Here is a 21,830-nt window from a genome sequence, read left to right on the forward strand (position 1 = left end):
GATCCAACGGATATATGAGTAACAGGTTAATAATATAATAATGAAATAAATGAGAGATGAGTACAGAAAACGTACCCTGGCACATCACAGAGTTGGAAGTGACGGCATGGAACTAGATGTGACCTCAGCACGCAGGCTGGGCTAAAATATCGGCACGCAGGCCGGGCTAAAATATCGACACGCAGGCCGAGCTAAAATATCGGCACGTAGGTCGGGCTAAAACATCGACACGCAGGCCGGGATAAGGTACCGGCACGCGGGCTGAGATAAAACACCGGCACACAGGCCGAGATAAGACGTCGGCACACAGGCCGAGATAAGATGTCGGCACACAGGCCTAGATATGACTTCGGCATGCAGGCCAGAACAAGACAACGACACGCAGACCGGAAAATAACAACAAGAAGACTAAACACAGAGCACACAATCCGAAATACAACCGTGGATGAAGGTCGGAACACAGCAGCGATGCGAAAACTACAACACAGTGGATGAGGAACGCACTCAAATCTGCCCCGATGGACAGGGGGAATCGTGGCCAACGAAAGTTGGGGATCCAGAGGGTAGCTGTGCATAGCTAACGAACACTAGAGGCGACGGGGTAGTTGCGGATACCAGCGAACAATGAAGGCAGTTTGGTGAGCGGCGAAGGCGGTCCAATTACCCACGATGACGGCAGTAGTGCCCCCTCTCCCAACGCGCACAACCTTGGCTCGTCAGAGTGTGCTGCTAATGAGGGGAGTTGTTGGTGACGGCAACGGCGTCCTCCCCCCTCCTGCTTATGGCGTCGACTCCGACGGACGAAGCTGTGGGGAGAGAGGAAGCAGCTCTGAGGTGGGCGCCGCTCAGCTGGCGGTGGCGTTCACGGTGGAGGTCGCATGAGGGGCCACGGCGACAGAGAAGAGGAGGTGCTCTCCCTCGTCTACAACGGCACTGTCGGCCTCCGGTGAGGTGGCAACACCTAGCGGTCGTGTGGAGAGGAGAGCCGCGTGAGAGGGAGGAAGGAGAGTTCCTCGGCGGCGGAAGAGAGGGCCCCAGGTGGCGGCGCGGTGAGGAGGAGAGGAGTAGAGGCGGAGGCCGGTCTATCTGGCGACGGCGTCGTGAAGAGGACGAGGGGAGTCCGACAGCGGCGTCGCGAGGAGGAATGGGAGAGGAGAAGAGGTGAAAGCCGGCGACCAGCGGCGGCACCGGCGAGGAGTGTGAGAGGAAGAACCCAATCCTCTTGACAGCGGCGAAGCAAAGCCCACGAACCCCCTCCCCCTCTCCTTTTTTCTCCATGCTACAGTGCCTTTCCTTTTTTCCCCAAAGCCCTAACCAGCCAAAAGACTAAAATGCCCTCCTTTTCTCCCTAATTTCTTCTCTACCCCTCAACCTATATCCACATCATCAAAGCATCTGCATGCTCGCATAATTCCGCGATGCAGTTGAGCAATGTTGTTGATGTAAATCTTAATTATTAAATCAATTTAATTTTTTTTAATAATAATGGTCCTAATTTTATTAGGGCCATAAACAACCTATGCCTTGAGTTAGACCTGAATACAGTCATTTTGCCCCTGAACAACACAATTGCACAAATGATAAGGTAATAGTGACACAAACATAAATATATATGATGTGTTTAGTTCAAGTTATCATGTATAACTTTGATTATGTGATTACTATGTAATCACATAATCAAGATTACGTGGAATAAAATATAATTTAATATTATTTAGTTTAATATAGGTAATGCATCAAAAATTTATTTGTTTGAAGATTTTAATGTATAATATAGTTTAATATTGTATTATATTACCTCCCGTTACAAAACCAACCATACGTATATATATATATATATATATATATATATATATATATATATCTATATATATATATATATATATCTATATATATATATATATATATATATATATATATAGAATATTTTCATAAAGTCGAAGTATATTTTGTAAATAAAAACATATTTATTTTTAATTTATAATAATTTGAATTTTTTGTTATAAAATTTTTTTGGGTATTTTTATCCCAAAGTGTAAATATCAAAAATATATTTAGCTAAAATTTTTTTGTTAATCCCAGAATCAAGAAAAATCTTATTTTTATGTGATTTTATGATTTCGAATTGTATATCCCTTTTACTTACATATCAGATATGAATCATTCTAAAAAATCATCGATTATATAAATAAAATAGAGTCTTTAATGATAATTTAAAATGGATACTTAAGATTATCAAAAATAATCTTCCACCAAATGTATCCCTAAAGTTAATTCCTAACAAGTGTCTAGCATGATTAATTCCAAAAAGTTTGGTTGTGATCGGACCAGTTGCCACTTTTTGAATTTATGATGGTTGAAAATTTTCAATAAGGTTAAAAAACAAAACAAAAACAATAACCAAAAATAAAAACTAAAAACTAAAAACTAAAAAAAAAATAAAAACCGAGGATGGTCCATTTCCAATTGCGATTGAATTGTAATTGTAATTTTATCGTAATTGGTTGTGATGCTTTCTTGGTTCATCGTCTTCATCAAATTATAGTTTGGATCGGAACGGATGGTCAGAGGCCGGCCAGAGGCCGCTGGAAATGGACAAGTGTCCAAATTATCGGCGTTGAACAAGAAGCGACCTCCAAAAGGTCGTCCGTTCTGACCCAAGCTATAACATAGTGGGAATGATAAATCTAAAAAAATCGCAACTAATTACGTTCGGTACATAATTAAAAATTGACCATAGTTACGAGGCAGGATCTCCTGGATCTTTTTTTGTGATCTAGGGGATGTGCACTTGTATTTGCGGTTGAATCACGATTGCGATCAGACCACAAATGGTTGCGATTCCTTCCTGGGTTCACCATCCCCATCAAATAATAATTTTTATTCGGAGCGGACGGCTGGAGGCTGCCCGAAAGACACCCTCGCTCGGTGCCCAATAACTTGACCACTTATCCACCACCGGAAGTCTTCAGGCGGCCTCCGGCCGTCTGTTCCGAACAAAAATTATAATCTGATGGGAATGATGAATCTAGAAAAAGGATCGTAATCATTTATTGTCGAATCGTGTCTATCCAATCGTAAATATGAATAACATATCTCCAGTATCATAAAAAAAAGTTATCCAGAAGATATGTGATACATTTGATTTTTTTTTTATGGAAAGGAGATCTGGTCTCTCGCCGTGACTGGACCCGGCCCCGTTGAATAGTGATTTGAGGCGTCAAAATTGTTATTACTGCAAGCTGCCTCAACCCTAAACCCTCAGAGATCCTCTCTCTCTGGTCGCTGGTCGGCATGGCAGTCGCCGCCTTTGCTCGCAACCAGCTCCGACACCAACTGCGCCTTCGTGCCTTCTCCTCTTCTTCGGCGTCCTCCATCCCAAACCCTTCCTCCGCGATCGCCAGGAAACAGAAGTCCCGGCCCGACCTCCGCCACATCAGGTCCGAAACTAATCCCTCGCGCATCGTGGACATCTGCCGTGCTGCCTCTCTCTGCCCCTCTTCTTCCCGGCTCCATCGCCTCGCTCTCTCCGACGCCATCTCTACCCTCGCCGAGTCCCGGTCCTTTACTGAAGTGCGCTCGATCCTTGACTCCCTCCCTCCCGCCTCCCTCCCCAACGCCATTGTACTCTTTGGTCAAGCTGGCTTGCACGACGACGCCGTCCGGGCTTTCCAGAAGTCTCCCTCCACCCAAACCCTGAACGCGCTACTCTTCGCCTGCGTTGTCGGCCGTCGACACGATGAAGTCAGCCGCATCTTCAGCGACTTCCCAGGCACCCACGGCATTACTCCTGACATTAAAACCTACAACAATGTCATCAAGGCCTTCTCCGAGTCAGGCACCACCCGTTCATTCTATTCGGTGCTTGACCAGATGTGCACTGCCGGCGTCAAGCCGGACACGACCACTTTTTGCAATGCCCTTGCTGGTTTCTACAAGGAAAAGCAGTTTGACGAGGTCGACAAAGTGTTGGAGCTCATGAAGAAGCACGACTGTGACCATGGGCTCTGCATCTACAACTCGAGGATCCAGAGCCTCTGCAAGCTAAAACGCTCAAACGAGGCAATGGCGCTCTTCGAGGAAATGGAAACAAAAGGAATAAAGCCGACTTGGGTAACTTATAACCACTTGATATATGGGTTTTGCAATGAAGGCCAATTGGAGGATGCTAAGAAGCTCTACAGGGAGATGAAGGGACTAGGTCGTATTCCGGTTGACAAATTCTACTTCTCTCTAGTACACTTCTTGTGCAAAGGTGGGGAATTTGAGGTTGCACTGGCTGTCTGCGAGGATTCTATGGCACAGAACTGGATCCCAAATTTCTCAACCATGAAGATGCTTGTGAAAGGGCTCATTGGAACCTCAAAGGTGGAGGAGGCAAGGGATATAATGGAAAAGTTGAAAGAAAAGTTCCCAAGGAATGCACATATGTGGAAGGAAGTGGAAGAGGCATTTCCCCAATAGTCTGAAAAATCATAGCGGTATGCATTATTGGCTTTTGTCTGCAAGGTGTTTTTGTAGCTTAGATTGGATTTTATCTGATCAATTTTTCATGTGTTGTTTGTGCATATATTTTTTGCCCTAGCTGCCATTCTTCTTGATATGTTCTGTGTACTTGGCAATCAGTTAAACGGTTTTTTGCCGTAGATGCTCCATTTGTTTAGGTCTTGTAAATATTTAATCAAGTTGCTGTCTGGTCCATCATTTATAAAGCCATATGTGATCTCCTAGGTGGAATTTTAAGTGGACCACTCAACTGTCACATGTGGTTTGTAATTTATATATTCCATATGTGACTGCATCCGCAGTGAAAAAAACTTATGCAATTCATTTGGACCAATTTAGAGTAAAACAAATTTATTTTAAACCCTAAGCCACTCTATTTGTTTTCTTATATATAATTGTTGTATTTTGTGTGAATTACACAAACATATTTTTCTGTGGAAATATGAATCAGAGGTCTCACTAATGTACATTATTGTATGTAACTATGTTAGTTATTAAATATTTTTTAATTATGTTATATTGGACTGCCTAGATAACCATCACTACATTGTTAATTTTTTTTCCTTAACAATGATTAACGTCTCCTATTCAACTAAAAGAACATGAGTTTTGTCACCTTCTAGATCTGCATTTTTACATTTGGTTGCCTTTTTCCATGTTCACATTTTCAACCTTGAAACTTATTTGATGTCTACTTTGCTGAAGTCTGTGATGAGGAAATGAAAAGAAATATATTTTATGCCCAAGCTTACAAATCTTTTTACCATTATTTTAAGGCTATAACATGTCATTATTTGTGAGGGAGACAAATGACAAACTCCATAAAAAGTCTATTAATGTAGAAATAAAGGTTCTAAAGCTCAACTTTTAAGTTGACATATCTTGGAAGATGATAGACTTACTTGGGAAATGATTTAAAGTTCATGAATTCCAAATGGTTGAAGTCAAAAGTCAAAAGCTAACATTAAATGTACAACAAAAATGCTTCAACTTCCTATGCTTGGAAAATTGTAGTATCTTTATGAGTCATTTATGTTTCTTATGTATCTTTGCGACTCCTTTGTGTTTTCTATGAGTCCATCTATTACCATTTATTTTTGTTTGTGTCTTTATGAGTCCTTTGCATAGTTGTTAAAAGCAAGCACTTCGTTCGCTTAAGCGCAACGAGGCGCAAGCCTTGTGCTTTAGAGACCTCGTAAGCACATGAGGTCTCTGAAGCGCGCTTCACTGCACTTCGCGCAAAAGCAAGTAGAAACTTTCCTTTCTTTTAGTTTAAAGCCCTAAACCCTCTTTAAATCAATCGTTAAGTTGATTGGTCTGCCTCTCGTCTGCCTCTCACCGCTGGAAGCGTTTGCCTCTCGATCATTATTAAGAATCTTCTTTTTTGTTAATTTTTTTTTACCTTCTTGTATTTTTCTAGCATCCCATGTCGGAGGCGTTGCAATGCCCGCAGTTAGTGTGGAACTATGGATGATCGAAAACTTAGGTCGGATTTGATTAATTTAATCAACTCTCAACTTAAATGGGATAGTTCGAATAAGTTTTCATAAATCTTAATTAAATTATCCAAATAAAATATATAAAAATATATTTGAAATTAAAAAAATTCAAATAAAATTTATTAATTTATATAAATCAGATTTATATTATAATAATAGTCTTTTTGTTTATTATGTTTTTTTCATAAAGCATGCGCTTCGCAAGGTTTACAATCTTGACCCGTACCGAGATTTCGGTCCTAGACTAGAACGATTCAGTTTTGGTATTATATCGTGCAGTGCTGATACGGTTTCGGTATTTTTTATTTATATATAGTAATTATTAGATAAATATGTTTGTGGTGTATAATTTAAAAATAAGTTGTATATTGATTTTATAGAAATTCTTAATTATTGGACAACTTAATACGGTTAGAAAAGATAACTAAATATAATTTTTTTTTAAAAAAAATAATTTATCAATAACTTGAATTAAAAGTGATACATCATAGTATGTTACCTTACTAATACCAAAAATAGTGGCGTGAATCAGATGAAAGCATTGGTTCTTGCAACATTCTACTTAGATCAACTCTATAGTTCTCCAACGTCCAGATTAAATAATCATCTCATGACATGCAATATTGATTTCTTCACATGTTCATCAACTTGTCTCAATGTAGGTTGGATTTGAACTGACACCACTTTAATAATAATAATAATAATCTAATTTATTAAAAAAAATAGATTTTTTTAGAATTTTTAAATAAAATTTAAAATAGTAAAAATAATTTTCAGAATATTAATTAATAAAATTTATTTACTTTTTTAATTTGAAATATATTTTTTATATTTTATTTGGATAATTTAATTAGGGTTTATAAAAGCCTCTTCAAAATATCACGCATAAGTTGGGAAATGTTTGAATTAATTAAATCATTTTTAATTTTCTTTCGTCGTTTTCGCCTAATAGAAATGCGAGCGCGGCGCCGGAGGCGTCTCGTGATGCCTCCGGTGCCTCCTGTGATGTCACGACGAAGAGGGATCGGAGGCGCCTTCAGGACGCTTGGTCTTGTGATGCTTTCGGCGACGCTGGAGGAGTTTCGCGATATCTCCAACGCCTTTGGTACACCTCCGTCGCCTCCAATACACTACCTCCATTGGTTTAGGTCAAATTCTACTGACTCCGCCGTCATCGCTGCTTATTCCTTTTGTCTTATGTCGTGTGACACACGAAATTATCCCGCCTCCTATGCCGATTTCGCTCATGTGGAGGAACGGTAAAATCCATCCATGTCGGGCGGCATGGAACAGTATTTTAATTATTGGCCCCAAGACCCTTGAGTTTTTTTTTTGGGCCTTGTGCTTTTGACAACTATGGTCCTTTGCGAGTCCTATTGTAAATAAGTGTATTGTTGTAATGTTGGGATATAAAATAGATATCAAAGTTTTAAGAGTTCTCTTATGTTGTGTTATACAATCTTCCTATGGTGTGATGTCTAGGAACACTTAGTGTGATACCTAAGTTCCTATAATCCCTCACCACTCCATTCTCAATTTTTACTCCTCAAAATTTCCCAACACTCAATCTCTTCTTGTGCTACATCATATTTGGTATTAGAGCCTAACTTAATATCTACAAGATTCGGGAGGAGCTTTAGAGGAAAGTTGACTGATAGTCAACGTGATGAGATACTTATTTGCATGATAGAACAACTTGATGGTATGCAAGTTCGTCTAAATGGTGTTGAAGCCATGAGTGCAAGGAGAGCAAGGAGAAACATCTCAAGCAAACAACTTGATTCAAGAAGGGTTTCCAACACCTCAACAATAACCTTTTTTTTGAGAGGGATAGACGATTTCTTGAGGTAGAAAATAAATACCAAGATGTTGATGGAGATATCACAAAGAAGGTTAGAATTGAAGTGCCATATTTCAAAGGGAAAGTGAACCCTACTTTATTTGCTAATTGGCTGGTAGCAATAGAAGAATATTTTGATTAGTATGATATGTCAGATGATAAAAAAGTAAGGTTTGCTCGAATAAAGCTTGTAAGTTTGGCAAAGATATGGTGGACTAGTGTTGAAGCAGACATAAGGAGATTAGGGCAACCACTAATCAACTCATGGTAGGAGATGAAAGTCAAACTACAAGATAAGTATTTGACTACAAATTATTATGACAAATTATGTGATCAGCGTATTAATTTAAAGCATAATCACTTGTCTGAAGCTGAGTATATGCAAAAGTTCGATGAGTTAAATTGTGACGATCCTAGATAAACTCTTGCAAGGTTTAAAGTTGGATTAAGACAACCAATTTATAGCCTAGAATAAGCTTTCCAAGTTGCCTTGGATATGGAGGACTATTTGTGTTATGCATTTGGTAAGAAGCTTGGAGTTTTAACAATGAATAAAAGAATTCATAAAACCAACCAACAAGTAAGAGGTAGATTCGCCAACTCATTTAATCAACAAAGTGACTCTAAACCACCTTTGAAACCAACCGAATTAAAGAACAAGTGCATCATATGTTTCAAGTGTCAGCAACCGAGTCATATGACTTATAATGGTCCTAAAAAGAATCTACTTATTGAGATAGATGAAAATTAAAGAGTGGAAGGGGGTGAAAATTCTTTTGATTATAGATTTTATATTGATGATGATTTGGAAGAAGATTAGGACACTTCTTTGGCAACTATTGTTAGACATATTCTTACTACTCCAAAAGTCGATGGTGAAGATTGAGACACTTCTTTGGCAACTGTTGTTAGGCATATTCTTTCTACTCCAAAAGTCGATGGTGAAGAGGGTCTATTTTTCAGATGTTGGTTTGTTGTGGGAATCAAGCACATAAGTTATTCATTGATAGAGGAAGTTGTATGGATGTTGTCTCAACATCTATGGTAGATCGCCAGAAGCTTATTACACAGCCACATCCCCAACCATACAAGATCGGATGGATAGATAACACTTCTATTCTGGTAACACAACGCTGTCTTATTTCTCTTTCTTGTGAAAATTATAGTGACTTCATTTGGTGCAACATTATCCCTATGAGAGCAACTCATACTTGTTGAGAGACCTTGTTTATATCAAGATGTGCATCATTATGGCAGAGAGAACACATACATTTTCATGTTCAACAACAAGAAAGTATTATTAATACCCATGCATACTGGTGAAATGAAGAAATACAAGCAAGAGAAGGCAAGGAATGTTACTAATAATGGAAATTCTCTTCACATTCTAACAAAGAAAAATTGAGAGCAAAGAAAGTTCTACTATATGTGCCCTTATAATCAAAGAAGTTAAAGAAGAATTTGTTATCGAAGCTTCCTCATTTCCTCCGGAAATCACTATGTTATTGAATGATTTTTTTGATGTGACTGCAGGAAAATTACCTAGTGAGCTTCCACCAATGCGTAAAATTTAGTACGCTATTGATTTTACGTGAGGTTCACAACTACCCAATCTACTAGCCTATTGAATGAATCCAAGCGACCATGCAGAATTGAAGAGGCAAGTATGAATTGTTGTCTAAGAGTTGCATTCGGGAAAGTTTAAGCCCATGTGTTGTCCCTGCATTGTTAACACCAAAAAAAATATCATTATCAAATATCGATTTTCAATTCCCCACCTTGATGATATGGTGGATATGTTATCAAATACGCAAAAGGTTTGGAGATCAATGGTAGATAGCTTTCAAGACTAAAGATGACCTTTATGAATGACTTGTCATACCTTATGGTTTATCCAACGCTCCTAGCACATTTATGCGCTTTATGAATTAGGTACTACAATCATTTATCGGAAAGTTTCTTGTTTTTTTCGATGGTATCTTTATTTTCAGCAAGGATAAAGAAGATCATCTTATCCATTTGCAATAAGTCATAAGAATTCTTCGCAGAGAGAAGCTCTATATAAATTTAAAGAAATGCTTCTTTATGACTTCCTCTGTGGCATTATTAGGCTTCATGGTGTCGTCCAAAGAATTAGAGGCAAATCTTATTAAGGTAAAAGTCATCCAAGAGTGGTTATTGCCTAGGACACTATAAGAAATCATAAGTTTTCATGGCCTAGCAAAATTTAATAGGCGTTTCATTAAAAATTTCAGCACTATTATGACCCCTATATTTGGACCAACATAGCTTCACAAGATTTACAATAAGTGTTGACATTACTAAGGAATGTTCTGATTTGATTTGATAACATTAAAGAATATTCTGATCTGATTTGATTTGATAATTAAGAGAGATTGACATAGAAGGAAAGGAATTAAATCTGTGATTAATAGAGATTGACACAGAAGGAAAGGAATTAAATCTGTAATTAAGAGAGATTTTTATTTTCCTTTTGTTTGTAATCTTTCTTTCTAATGTCTCTTGTATCCTCCTATTTAAGTTGGACTTCTTGTAAATTATAAAATAATGAAAAAGATTTAAGTTTTTTTTTCACTTTATCCAATTCCACATGGTATCAGAGCAATAGGATGTAAGGATGAATTTCAAGGCAGCCATGGTTGGCTCTAGTCCAACATCTTCGGATGCTGGGAGTGAGATAATGCCTTTGGAGGCAAAAGCCCAAGCAAATGCTCAACCGATGGCGGGTTTTCTTCCTGACAACTCTACTGGATCTCTCCATATTACTCTTCATAAACTGAATGGAAAAAATTATCATGAGTGGTCTCAGACAGTACGATTGGCAATAGACGGCAAAGGAAAACTTGGGTATCTCAATGGTGAAATCAAACCTCCAACCACAAAGGATCCAAGATTCGAGCAGTGGCGGTCTCAAAATTCTATGGTCACTGCTTGATTAATAAACTCTATGGACCCTGTGATTGGAAAGTCATTTATATTTCTACCCACAGCTCGAGATGTGTGGGAAGATGTTAGAGAAACATATTCAGATTTGGACAATCATTCTCAATTGTTCGAATTAAACACTCGACAGTGGAAAATGGAGCAAGGAGATGGTGAGGTAACAACTTATTATAATGAAATGATGATTGTTTGGTAGGAGTTGGATTTGTTTGAAGAAGAAGATTGGGGAAATCCAAGTGATAGTGCTCGCTATAAAAAAAAAATAGAAAGAGGTCGGGTATTTGTGTTCCTGGCTGGTTTGAACAAGGAACTCGATGAGGTTCGAGGGCATATTCTGGGACGAAAGCCTTTATCTCCTCTAAGAGTAGTTTTCTCAGAAGTACGTAGGGAAGAAGCAAGACAATATGTGATGCTAAAAAATATTCCTGAATCAAAACCAGAAATGGAAGGGTCCGCTCTTGCAGTTCGTGGTGCAGAAAAGCAAAGGCCTTGGTGTGACTATTGCAGAAAACCGTGGCACACACGTGAAAACTGCTGGAAGTTGCATGGAAAACCAACATATGGAAAGAAGAAACAGGGCAGTGATAACAAGTTAGGGGGAGCACATGAAAGTCGTGCCCTTCATGTGAACCATTCTGATCCAAAGCAACAATCTTCCTCAGAATCTTTTCCCTTCACTAAGGAACAAATGGAGCACTTACAAAAACTATTTCAGTCCCAATCCTTAGGAAATTCTAATCCTTCATGTGCCCTTGCTGATTCAGGTATTGTTCTCATCGGTACCCTTGCATGTACCAAATCTAATGGCTTCTGGATCTTAGATTCAGGTGCTACTGATCACTAGTATTTCGCAATATTTCTCTTCTTATACACCAAGTGCAGGGAATTAAAGAATCAAAATTGCAGATGGTTCTTTTGCTACTGTTGCAGGAAAAGGACTAGTACCTATTTCTCAATCTATAACATTGAAAGATGTTCTACATGTTCCCACCCTTTCCAACAATTTTCTATCCATCAGTAAATTCACCCATGATCATAATTGTAGAGCTAATTTTTGTTTCTCGCATTGTGAATTTCAGGATTTAACCTGGGGGAAGATGATTGGGGATGCTAAACAGGATGGTGGGCTTTATCTCTTTAATGAAGGGTGTAAAACTTGTTTCAACTCTATTTCTGTTCCAACTAATAGTGAAATTTTGTTATGGCATTATAGATTGGGTCATCCTAGTTTTCAATATTTAAAGTTGTTGGTTCCCAAGCTGTTTATTAATAAAGAGCAGTCAGTTTTTCAATGTGAATTTTGTGAATTAGCAAAACATCATTGATCTGTTTTTCAACCTCAACCATACAAAAAATCAGCACCTTTTACTATGATTCATAGTGATATTTGGGGTCCTTCTAGGGTTACCACTCTTTCTGGGAAACGATGGTACATTACTTTCATTGACGATCATACTAGGGTCATATGGGTTTTTTTGCTAAAAGAAAAATCTGATGTTGCAATGATGTTCAAAATTTTTTATAACATAGTTCAAACTCAATTTCAGACTCAGATTAAAATTTTTCGAAGTGATAATGGAATGGAATTCTTTAACAATATGTTGGAAAATTTTTTTGATGAGAAAGGAATTGTGCACCGAAGTTCATGTAATTATACGCCCCAACAAAATGGGATTGCTGAAAGGAAAAACAAACATCTCCTTGAAGTTGCTAGAGCATTAAGTTTTACAACTAAGGTTCCTAAGTATCTTTGGGGAGAAACAGTTCTGACAACAACCTATTTGATTAATCGAATGTCAACCCGAAATTTATAGTTTAGAAGTCCAATCCAGGTTTTCACAGAATGCTTTCCTAATTCTCGGTTAGTGACAAACATCCCTTTAAAAATTTTTGGAAGTGTTGCATTTGTTCATAATTTTGATCCTAGAAAATCAAAACTTGATCCAAAAGCACATAAATGCATATTTGTAGGATACCCCAACAATCAAAAGGGTTACAAATGCTTTGATCCAATTTCGAAAAAAATATTTGTCTCTATGGATGTCACTTTTCTTGAGGGAACTTCATACCAAAACACTCATCTTCAGGGGGAGAACAAACCTAATGAAGATGAATGTGTTGATAAATTTGACTTAACCTTTGCACTTGTTCCTAATGATGCTCTATCACTAAAAGAGGTAGAAAATGGGGAAAATATTGAGTCTATCGACAAACAAGAACACTCTGTGATAATGTCATCTCAAAATAAACAATATGAAATAACAGAAATGGATGGGAAACGATATAAAGGTCTGGTCTATTCAAAGAAGAAGGAAGGCCCTAGTTCCCAGCATCCTCAAGAATCCAATCAAGGGTTCAATCATAAAATTCATGATTCACAAGGACCCAATCTTCCAGGTAATCCTGAGTTTTCTAGTCAACTAGATCTTCCCATTGCTCTTAGGAAAGGTGTTAGATCTTGCACAAAATATCCCCTGTCAAACTTTGTGTCGTATGAAAATATTTCACCTTCCTATTGTACATTTATTTCACAATTATCTAGTGTATCCATTCCTAACAGCATCCAGGAAGCCCTGAATGTTCCTGAGTGGAGAGAAGCTATTCTTGAAGAGAGAAAGCTTTGGAGAAGAACTCTACTTGGGAGAAAGTGAATTTTCCTAATGGGAAGACAGTTGTTGGTTGTAAGTGGGTATTTACAGTGAAATACAACTCAGATGGATCCTTGGAGAGGTACAAGGCCCGCCTGGTAGCTAAAGGGTTCACTCAGACTTATGGAGTAGACTACTCTGAGACTTTTTCTCTTGTTGCTAAATTAAACACAGTACGAATACTTTTATCTATAGCTGCTAACCTTGATTGGCCATTGAATCAACTAGATGTGAAGAATGCATTCTTAAATGGGAACTTAGAAGAGGAGGTTTATATGGAATCTCCACCTGGATTCACTGAGAAATTTGAGGGTAAAGTGTGCAAGTTGAGAAAATATATATATGGACTCAAATAGTCCCCCAGAGCTTGGTTTGACAGGTTTACAAGGTTTGTTAAAGGTCAAGGATATATTCAGGGTAAATCTGATCATACTCTATTTACTAAAAGATTCACCAAAAACAAGATTTCAGTGGTGATTGTTTACGTGGACGATATAATATTGACTGGTGATGATGCTGAAGAAATGGGCAGATTAAAGCAAAGCTTAGCAAAAGAATTTGAGATTAAAGACTTAGGCCAACTAAAATATTTTCTGGGAATGGAAGTTGCAAGATCCAAGAAGGGCATTGTGGTTACCCAACGGAAGTATATTCTGGATCTTTTAAAAGAAACTGGATTGAATGACTGCAGATCATCAGAAACGCCAATAGATGTTAGTGTTAAGCTTGGAGAAGTCAAACAGGGAACTCCTGCAGATGTAGGAAGGTACCAAAGATTGGTTGGAAGGTTGATTTACTTGTCACACACACGCCCTGATATTGTTTTTGCTGTGAGTATGGTAAGTCAATTTATGCATTCTCCATTTAAAGAGCACCTTGAAGCTACATATCGAATTCTTCGATATTTGAAAGGGACTCCAGGGAAAGGACTCTTCTTTAGGAAAATTGATAAGAGAGGGATTAAGGTGTATACTGATGTTGATTGGGCAGGATCAATCACTGATAGAAGGTCAACTTCAGGGTACTGTACATTTCTTTGGGGTAACTTAGTTTCTTGGAGAAGCAAGAAACAAAGTGTAGTTGCAAGAAGCAGTGTCGAGGCAGAATTTAGATCTATGGCTCAAGGTATCTGTGAGGTTCTTTGGATTAAGAAGGTCCTAGAAGATTTTACTAAGGAAATTAATCTCCTTATGAAGTTGTACTGTGATAACAAGGCAGCGATCAGCATTGCTCAAAATCCAGTTCAACATGACAGAACAAAGCATGTTGAGATTGACCGACACTTTATAAAGGAGAAACTCGATGAAGGGATAATTTGCATGCCATTTGTGCCAACTTCACAGCAAGTGGCAGATGTGTTGACTAAGGACAAGCATTTGAATTTCAAGTCAACAAGTTGGACATGATAGATATCTTTGCAAACTTGAGGGGGAGTGTTGACATTACTAAGGAATATTCTGATTTGATTTGACAACATTAAAGAATATTCCGATCTGATTTGATTTGATAATTAAGAGAGATTGACATAGAAGAAAAGGAATTAAATCTATGATTAATAGAGATTGACACAAAGGAAAGGAATTAAATCTGTAATTAAGAGAGATTTTTATTTTCCTTTTGTTTGTAATCTTTCTTTCTAATGTCTCTTGCATCCTCCTATTTAAGTTGGACTTCTTGTAAATTATAAAATAATGAAAAAGATTTAAGTTCTTTTTCTCTTTATCCAATTCCACAATAAGTAAGAAAAAGATTGGTTAAAGCAACTGTTCTTCAACTACCAGATTTTTCAAAGGTCTTTGAAGTGGCATGTGATGTGGCATGTGATGCATCTAATGTTGGAATTGGAGGCATATTAAGTCAACAAGGGTATTCTATTGCATGTTTTAGTGAGAAGTTGAATGAAACGAAACAACGGTATTCCGCTTATGATAAAGAATTTTATTCAAGATTTATGTTATTGGCGACACTACATCCTTTCACAAGAGTTTGTTCTATATTTTGATCACCAAGATCTTCAATATATCAATTCTCAGCAAAAACTAAGTCATCGACATGGGAAATGAGTCTCTTTCTTACAAGAATATACCTTCATAATCAAACACAAATCCGGCGTTGAAAATAAAGTAACTGATGCACTTAGTAGAGCGGTATATATTCTTTCTTCTATGGTTATACAAGCAGTGGGATTTGAACTACTTAAGAAAGAGTACCCTTTGTGCAAAGATTTTAGCAATATATTTGTTGCATTAATTGCGGGACAACATGGAGATTTCTTAGATTTTTTGCTGCATAATGATTTTTTCTTTAAGGGAACTCAATTTTCTTTGACTAATACTTTTCTTCGCGAACAAGTGATATGGGAGTTACATGCTAGATGGGCAACGAGTCATTTTGGAAGGGATAAAACAATTGCAATGGTTGAGGATCGTTTCTATCGGCCTAGCCTTAAGATAGCCAAGATTGTCTCTCAGCACATGCCGATTATCTAAAGGAAGAAAGCAAAATACTGATTTATATATGCCTTGTGCCACACAAACCATGGCAAGATCTAAGGATGGATTTTATGCTTGGTTTGCCTAAAACTAGTAGAAGACATGACTTTACATTTGTAGTGGTGGATCAGTTTTCAAAAATGGCTCACTTCACTCCATGCTTAAAGACATCAGATGTTGTTCACATTGCTAAACTTTTCTTCAAGGAAGTTGTTCGTTTTCATGGGTTACCATTAACAATTGTTTCTGATAATGATGTGAAGTTCACATGCTACTTCTGGCGAATCTTGTGAAAATTGATTAATACAAAGTTGAAGTTTTCTTCTTTTCATCATCAAACAGATGGTCAGAAAGAGGTAGTAGAAGTTTGGGCGATTTACTTTGTTGCATGGTTGGAGATCCTGTTACTACATGGAATCAAATTCTTCCCATGAGTTTGCATATAATAGTTCGGTGAATATATCTACTAGACGCGTCCCATTTGAAATTATTACAAGTATGCTTCCTAGAATGCCAATTGATTTGGTTCCTTTACCATTGGAGTCGAGCCCAAGTGCTGAAGCAGATGCTTTTAGCAATCACAAACAAGATATACATGACACTTTTAGTAATCACAAACAAGATATACATGATGATGTCAAGCAGAAAATTGCTCTAAGCAATGAAAGATATAAAACACATGCTGATTTGAAAATGAAGTTTGCTAAATTTAAGGAAGGCAATATGGTTATGGTTCGTATAAGAGGCCAGAACAATATCCAAGAGGGGTTTATAAGAAACTTCATTCAAGGAATGTTGGGCCCTATAAAATTTTGAAGAAAATGAGCTCTAATGCTTATTATGTCTTTGAGCTACCAACAAACATGGGTATTAATAATATCTTCAACATTGAAGATCTCACTTTATATTTTGAACATGAAGATATTATGGCAAGTAATGCATAGAATGTTCGTTTGCCATCAATTTAAATATTGAAAGACAACATTGAAAAAGTAATTGATCATCAGATTGTGTCTGTAAAGGGAAATGGTTATCAAAAGTATCTTGTCAAATAAAAGATAGGACACCTTTTTGAATGCATATGAATTATTGATAATGAATTTCAACGGCTGAATCGAGACCTTTATGAAAGATTCCAAAAGCTCGCCAGGGATGAGTTTTTCTCACCTGGAGAGAGTTGATGGAGACAAGTAACAAATTCCATTAAAAGTCTTATAAATGCAAAAATAAAGGTTCTACAGCTTGACTATTAATTTGGCATATCTTGGAAGATGATAGACTGGGAAATGATATAAAGTTCATGAATTCCAAAGGGTTGAATCAAAAGTCAAAAGCCAACATTAAATGTCCAACAAATATCTTTCAACTTCCCGTGATTGGAAAATTGTAGCATCTTTATGAGTCTTTTATGTTTCCTATGTGTCTTTATGAGTCTGTTGTGTTTCCTGAGTCCATCTACTAGCATTTATATTTCATGTGTCTTTATGAGTCCTTTGTGAGTCCTATTATAAATAAGTGTGCACCTATAATGCTGGGATAAGAAATAGATATCAAAGTTTTAAGAGTTCTTTTAGGTTGTGTGATAGAATCTCCCTATGATGTGATGCCTAGGAACCCTCAGGTGTGATAATTAAGTTTACTATCCCTTTACCACTACATTCCAGATTTCTACTCAAACCTCCCAACACTCAATCTCTTCTTGTGCCACATCAACATGACAAGCGAAATTGCTCAAGTATGACAAGTTTGCAAGACAAGTCTCCAATACTGGAAGTATAATACAGATGTAGTATAATGAGATTAGTGCCATGACAAAAGGCATTGAGAAATACAGATGTGACTGTTTCTGACTGTAAATTGTTTTATACCATTAGGGGATGCATTGACCTTTTATTTTAATTTTTGCATGGCAAAAGGTATGACATAACATGGAAAGTCAGTAACACTACTCAATATCAGTGAGTTATTTCAGGCTTTCTACTTGTGTTTCACTTTCTGGGATTATTTGTTTAAATTTTTATCTTGGAAGAATACTTGACAGCTATATCTTTTATCATGTTTCTCTTTATCACTTTCTAGTTTCTATTTGATCTAGCAGAGACATTATCTACTTAAAGTTGATTGGTTTTGCCATATCATGATTGATTGCTACTCAATATCAGTGAGTTATTTCAGGCTTTCTACATGAGTTCTCACTTTCTAGGGCTTATTTGTTTGAAGTTTTATCTTGGAAGAATACTTAGCAGCTAGATCTTTTACCATATCTCTCTTCATCACTTTCTAGTTTGTGTTGCTCTAGCAGAGACATTACCTGCTTAAAGTTGATTGGTTTTGCTATGTCTTGGGCGATTAGCTATGTCATTGTGGAACCTCTTTACCTTATTTGTTATACTGATTCAAAGTGGTCAATCAATAAGTCATGTATGGCATAACATGATTAGTGCCCTTTAATGTATAATAGCCAATGGAGTTTTTTGCTTTTCTTAAGCATTATTAAACTTATAATAGTTGTGTTATGTGTCAAGTGCCACATAGGGTATTGTTTTGCCAATCATGTATAATAGTACAAGTGGTCCTCTTTGTCAATAACACAATACAAGATTTACCTCTCAAATTCTCTCTTAGAGATAGAGTTTTCTTCTTCCATTGCCTTCGAGGAAGGTCACAAGCTGATATGATGGTGTAGCCTCCCTTCCCTCTACTGTTTTAAAACCCTAGTTTTTTCTCTCCTTCTAGCCTCTCCTTCCCTATGAGAAAATTTGATATTTTTGCTATCTTGTTTGTTGGACAATATAGGGAATTTCCTTATTTTTCCAATGTCAAATGACTATCTCTCTAAGAGAAATCTCTTTTAGGGAAGCCAACTTTGTCCAAGCAAGTGAATATAAGTGAATATGAGACTTATATGCTGAGAGATAGCAAGTCATTTTGGAAGGGATAAAACTATTGCAACGGTCAAATATTATTTCTATTGGCCTATCTCTAAAAAAATAGTCAGGATTATTTCTAGATGTCGCAAATGCTAGTTATCTAAAGGAAGAATGAAAATAGAGGTTTGCCCCTCTGCTACACAAACCACGGCAGGACCTAAGCATGAATTTTGTCCCTTCGTTACCCAGAACCATTTGATGACATGACTATATTTGTGGTGGTGGGTCCTTTTCTAAAAAATGATGCATTTTATTCACGCCAATAGAGGTTTAGGTGATTTGCTTCATCGCCTGGTTAGAGTATATGTTTGCCATATTGGATCAAGTTCTTCCCATAACTGAATTTGCATAAAACAATTCTATAAATGGGTCCGCTAGACGCAATCTTGAAGTGGGGGAACATTAGTAATTCATAGATTCCTGTGTTACAGGCGCCCAAGATGTTGAGCCTGAATGGCATTCGTATGTTCAACTTTATCTCATAATTTGTTCGAAGTCCATGCAATTTATTGTCGCCGAAAAACTTTATTCTTCATGAGGATCATTTTGGAGAGGGTTTCAGTGTCTACTTTCAAAGTCACAACCATAATGATCTTTCTATATTTGTATTGCATTTTATCCACAATAATCAGAGACTTGAAATTTGCAGGTGCTCTTACGAGTTACACAATCGAATTTGTTTTCCAAATAAATTAGCTTCTCCATTTATCTGAAAATCCTAACCGGTCAAGGAGCGCGATCCATTGGATCATGAGGTCAGTTGCTGCTTTTGGTCTTAGATCCCGTTTTTTCAGGAATCAGAGTTTGGTGGTGTTGATCTTTTGGTGGTTAATTGTAATGGTGGCATATGTGGTTGTGTTGTATCCCAGAAATGAATCCTATTCGATTGAGGATCTCGAGAAAAAAAAAGATTAAAAACATTTCTCATTTTGACAAAGTTATTCATTTTCCGCGAACTTAAAATAATAAGCATGTAGTTATTGTGTGGAGGCTCCAAATGTGCATTTTTGTATTGTACCGTGCGAGATTTATTGTTAAAGAAAAGCTATTTCATCTTAAGTAGACTCCAACAGTCCAGAGGTTTTTGATGAACTTAGCCCTTGGAAGTTTTCTATCTGACTATTGTGTAAATTGAAAAGCTTTCGTAGTTCGTAGTAGATGACTCATCAGTTCAATGTTCTTGGATTAATTATCTATTAAGATAAATTAATCTATTAATTTGTTGAAGTTGAAATTTAATTTTTAAATGTTTGAAAAATTAAAAAGGTGTTCTATTAACCAAGTATTAGATTTTGCATGTTCCTTTTGTAGGAAACAATAAATGGACGAGGACTCGGAAGATTGGAGGTTGTCCAAAGGCATGATCGAGTTTCGAAGGCCAAATTGGTTCGGGCGACCATAGCTTGGTTGGTTGACCAGACCTAAGTTGGTCCCGGTGATTAGAACGAATCTGATAAAAAAAATTAACATTATCTAGTTCAAGCAAATCAGTCTTCGGATGAGAGTTGACTAACATCTAAGCGACCAAAAGAGTTCTAGGTGACTGACGCAAAAGTTAGCCTGAACTTCAATCGAAGATGATCATGTTTGCAGCCAAGTCCATGGATGTTTAGTCGATTGGAAGGGCTTCTAGTTGATCGGAAGAGTGTCAATTGAGCTTTATAAAAGGGAAGGGGAGTCGAGATAGATGCTTCCATCAACAATTATAATCAACTGCAAGGTACCTTAAAGGTTCAAGTGCTCAAGTCTGGCTCATGTTATTTAAGAAGTGTCAGGAATTGTGTCATTCAGGGTTTCGAGCCGGATTAGATATGGGTTTATTTTATTTATGTGTTTGTGTTTTTATCTATTTATACTTGTAGTTGTGCCTTACTAAATCTATGAGAGGTTCTTTCGCCTTTGAAAGGTGTTCGAAAAAGACAAAGGAAATAGTGGACTCACGTTGAATATACAACCCCGGAGTAGCTTCCCGAGGGTGTTAACCAAGTAATTTTCTATGTCTTTATCTTTTATTTGTACTTCATTATTCTGCTATGTTATTAACTCTGATAGAACAACTAAAGAAGTATATACTATTCACCCCTCCTCAGGTGTTAAGATAAATCCTACAAGCACTACATGGTTTTGAACCTTCAAAACTAGCACCATATGTTATAATTTCGTGGATTAGTCATGTTTTCCTAATTTACCCTGATGATCGGTGAAAAATATTCATGAGGCCGAGTAGTCTACCTCCAGAATTAGTCGGGTTATAAGATCTGAATACTTGGGTTAGTAAAAAAAATAGACTGATTGATGGAGTATATTTGATTCATTAAGGTTGCTTAGCCTAATAGAATAAACCAATTGGACAAATTCAAATGCCCTATTTAACTTACCCAACTTAGCCCAACCAGAACAATTGGCATCCCTAAAAGTTCATTGACAGAGTGAAAGGAATAATCTTATCTAGGGTTAAGCAATCGGTTTAAAATCAAACTGACTAAATCGATTAAATCAAACAAATCAAAAAAATGAACTAATTGAACCGAACTTTCTAATAAAAATTGAACAACCTGAATTAATAAAATATTAATTAATTCAATTTTTGACTGATTAACTCAATTAATTTGGAGAGTCTGACACCCACCATTGTGGTACTAATTTATAGTTGATTATTTGTGCTGATTTTTGAAAATCAGTACTACAATAGTGTTAAATTTAACTTAATTCGGTTTTAATTGAATTAGGAGTTTTAAAATCGAAATAGAACTGAATTATCTGAAATAGTCATTTTTTAATTAAAAATTAATTTTCTTATAGTTAAGAAGAGGAATAAAAAGATTTGTAAAGATTATAAGATCATCCTTGGAGAAAGCTTAACTACCAACATAAGTTAGTAATATTGGATATACGTCTCAATCTAGTATCAATAGAAGAAAAATATACATGACTCCTAAAATTAAGTGGTG

The 21,830-nt window shown here is 36.9% G+C and overlaps 1 protein-coding gene across 10 annotated transcripts; it reads left to right on the forward strand.

Annotated features, from left to right (window-relative positions):
- Positions 1 to 3,227: 3,227 nt before the first annotated feature.
- Positions 3,228 to 20,782, forward strand: LOC122051947 (pentatricopeptide repeat-containing protein At1g61870, mitochondrial-like). 10 transcript variants are annotated; one of them, XR_006131617.1, is made up of 3 exons: positions 3,228 to 4,481; positions 8,758 to 8,967; positions 9,379 to 9,801. XR_006131617.1 is itself a non-coding variant. In XM_042613304.1 (2 exons), exon 1 carries the CDS (start codon positions 3,295 to 3,297, stop codon positions 4,462 to 4,464), a length of 1,170 nt encoding a protein of 389 aa, XP_042469238.1. In that variant the 5' UTR covers positions 3,228 to 3,294; the 3' UTR covers positions 4,465 to 4,481; positions 20,191 to 20,780. The 10 variants fall into 10 exon arrangements, 6 of the variants coding, with proteins under 6 accessions (XP_042469238.1, XP_042469237.1, XP_042469236.1 ...); XR_006131616.1 differs by lacking the exons at positions 8,758 to 8,967; positions 9,379 to 9,801 and adding exons at positions 19,529 to 19,634; positions 20,169 to 20,782 and having other exon boundaries at positions 3,229 to 4,481; XR_006131615.1 differs by lacking the exons at positions 8,758 to 8,967; positions 9,379 to 9,801 and adding exons at positions 19,529 to 19,634; positions 20,191 to 20,781 and having other exon boundaries at positions 3,229 to 4,481.
- The last annotated feature ends 1,048 nt before the right edge of the window (positions 20,783 to 21,830 follow it).

This window comes from Zingiber officinale, chromosome 3A (genome assembly GCF_018446385.1).
Source record: "Zingiber officinale cultivar Zhangliang chromosome 3A, Zo_v1.1, whole genome shotgun sequence".
Lineage (NCBI taxonomy): Eukaryota > Viridiplantae > Streptophyta > Magnoliopsida > Zingiberales > Zingiberaceae > Zingiber > Zingiber officinale.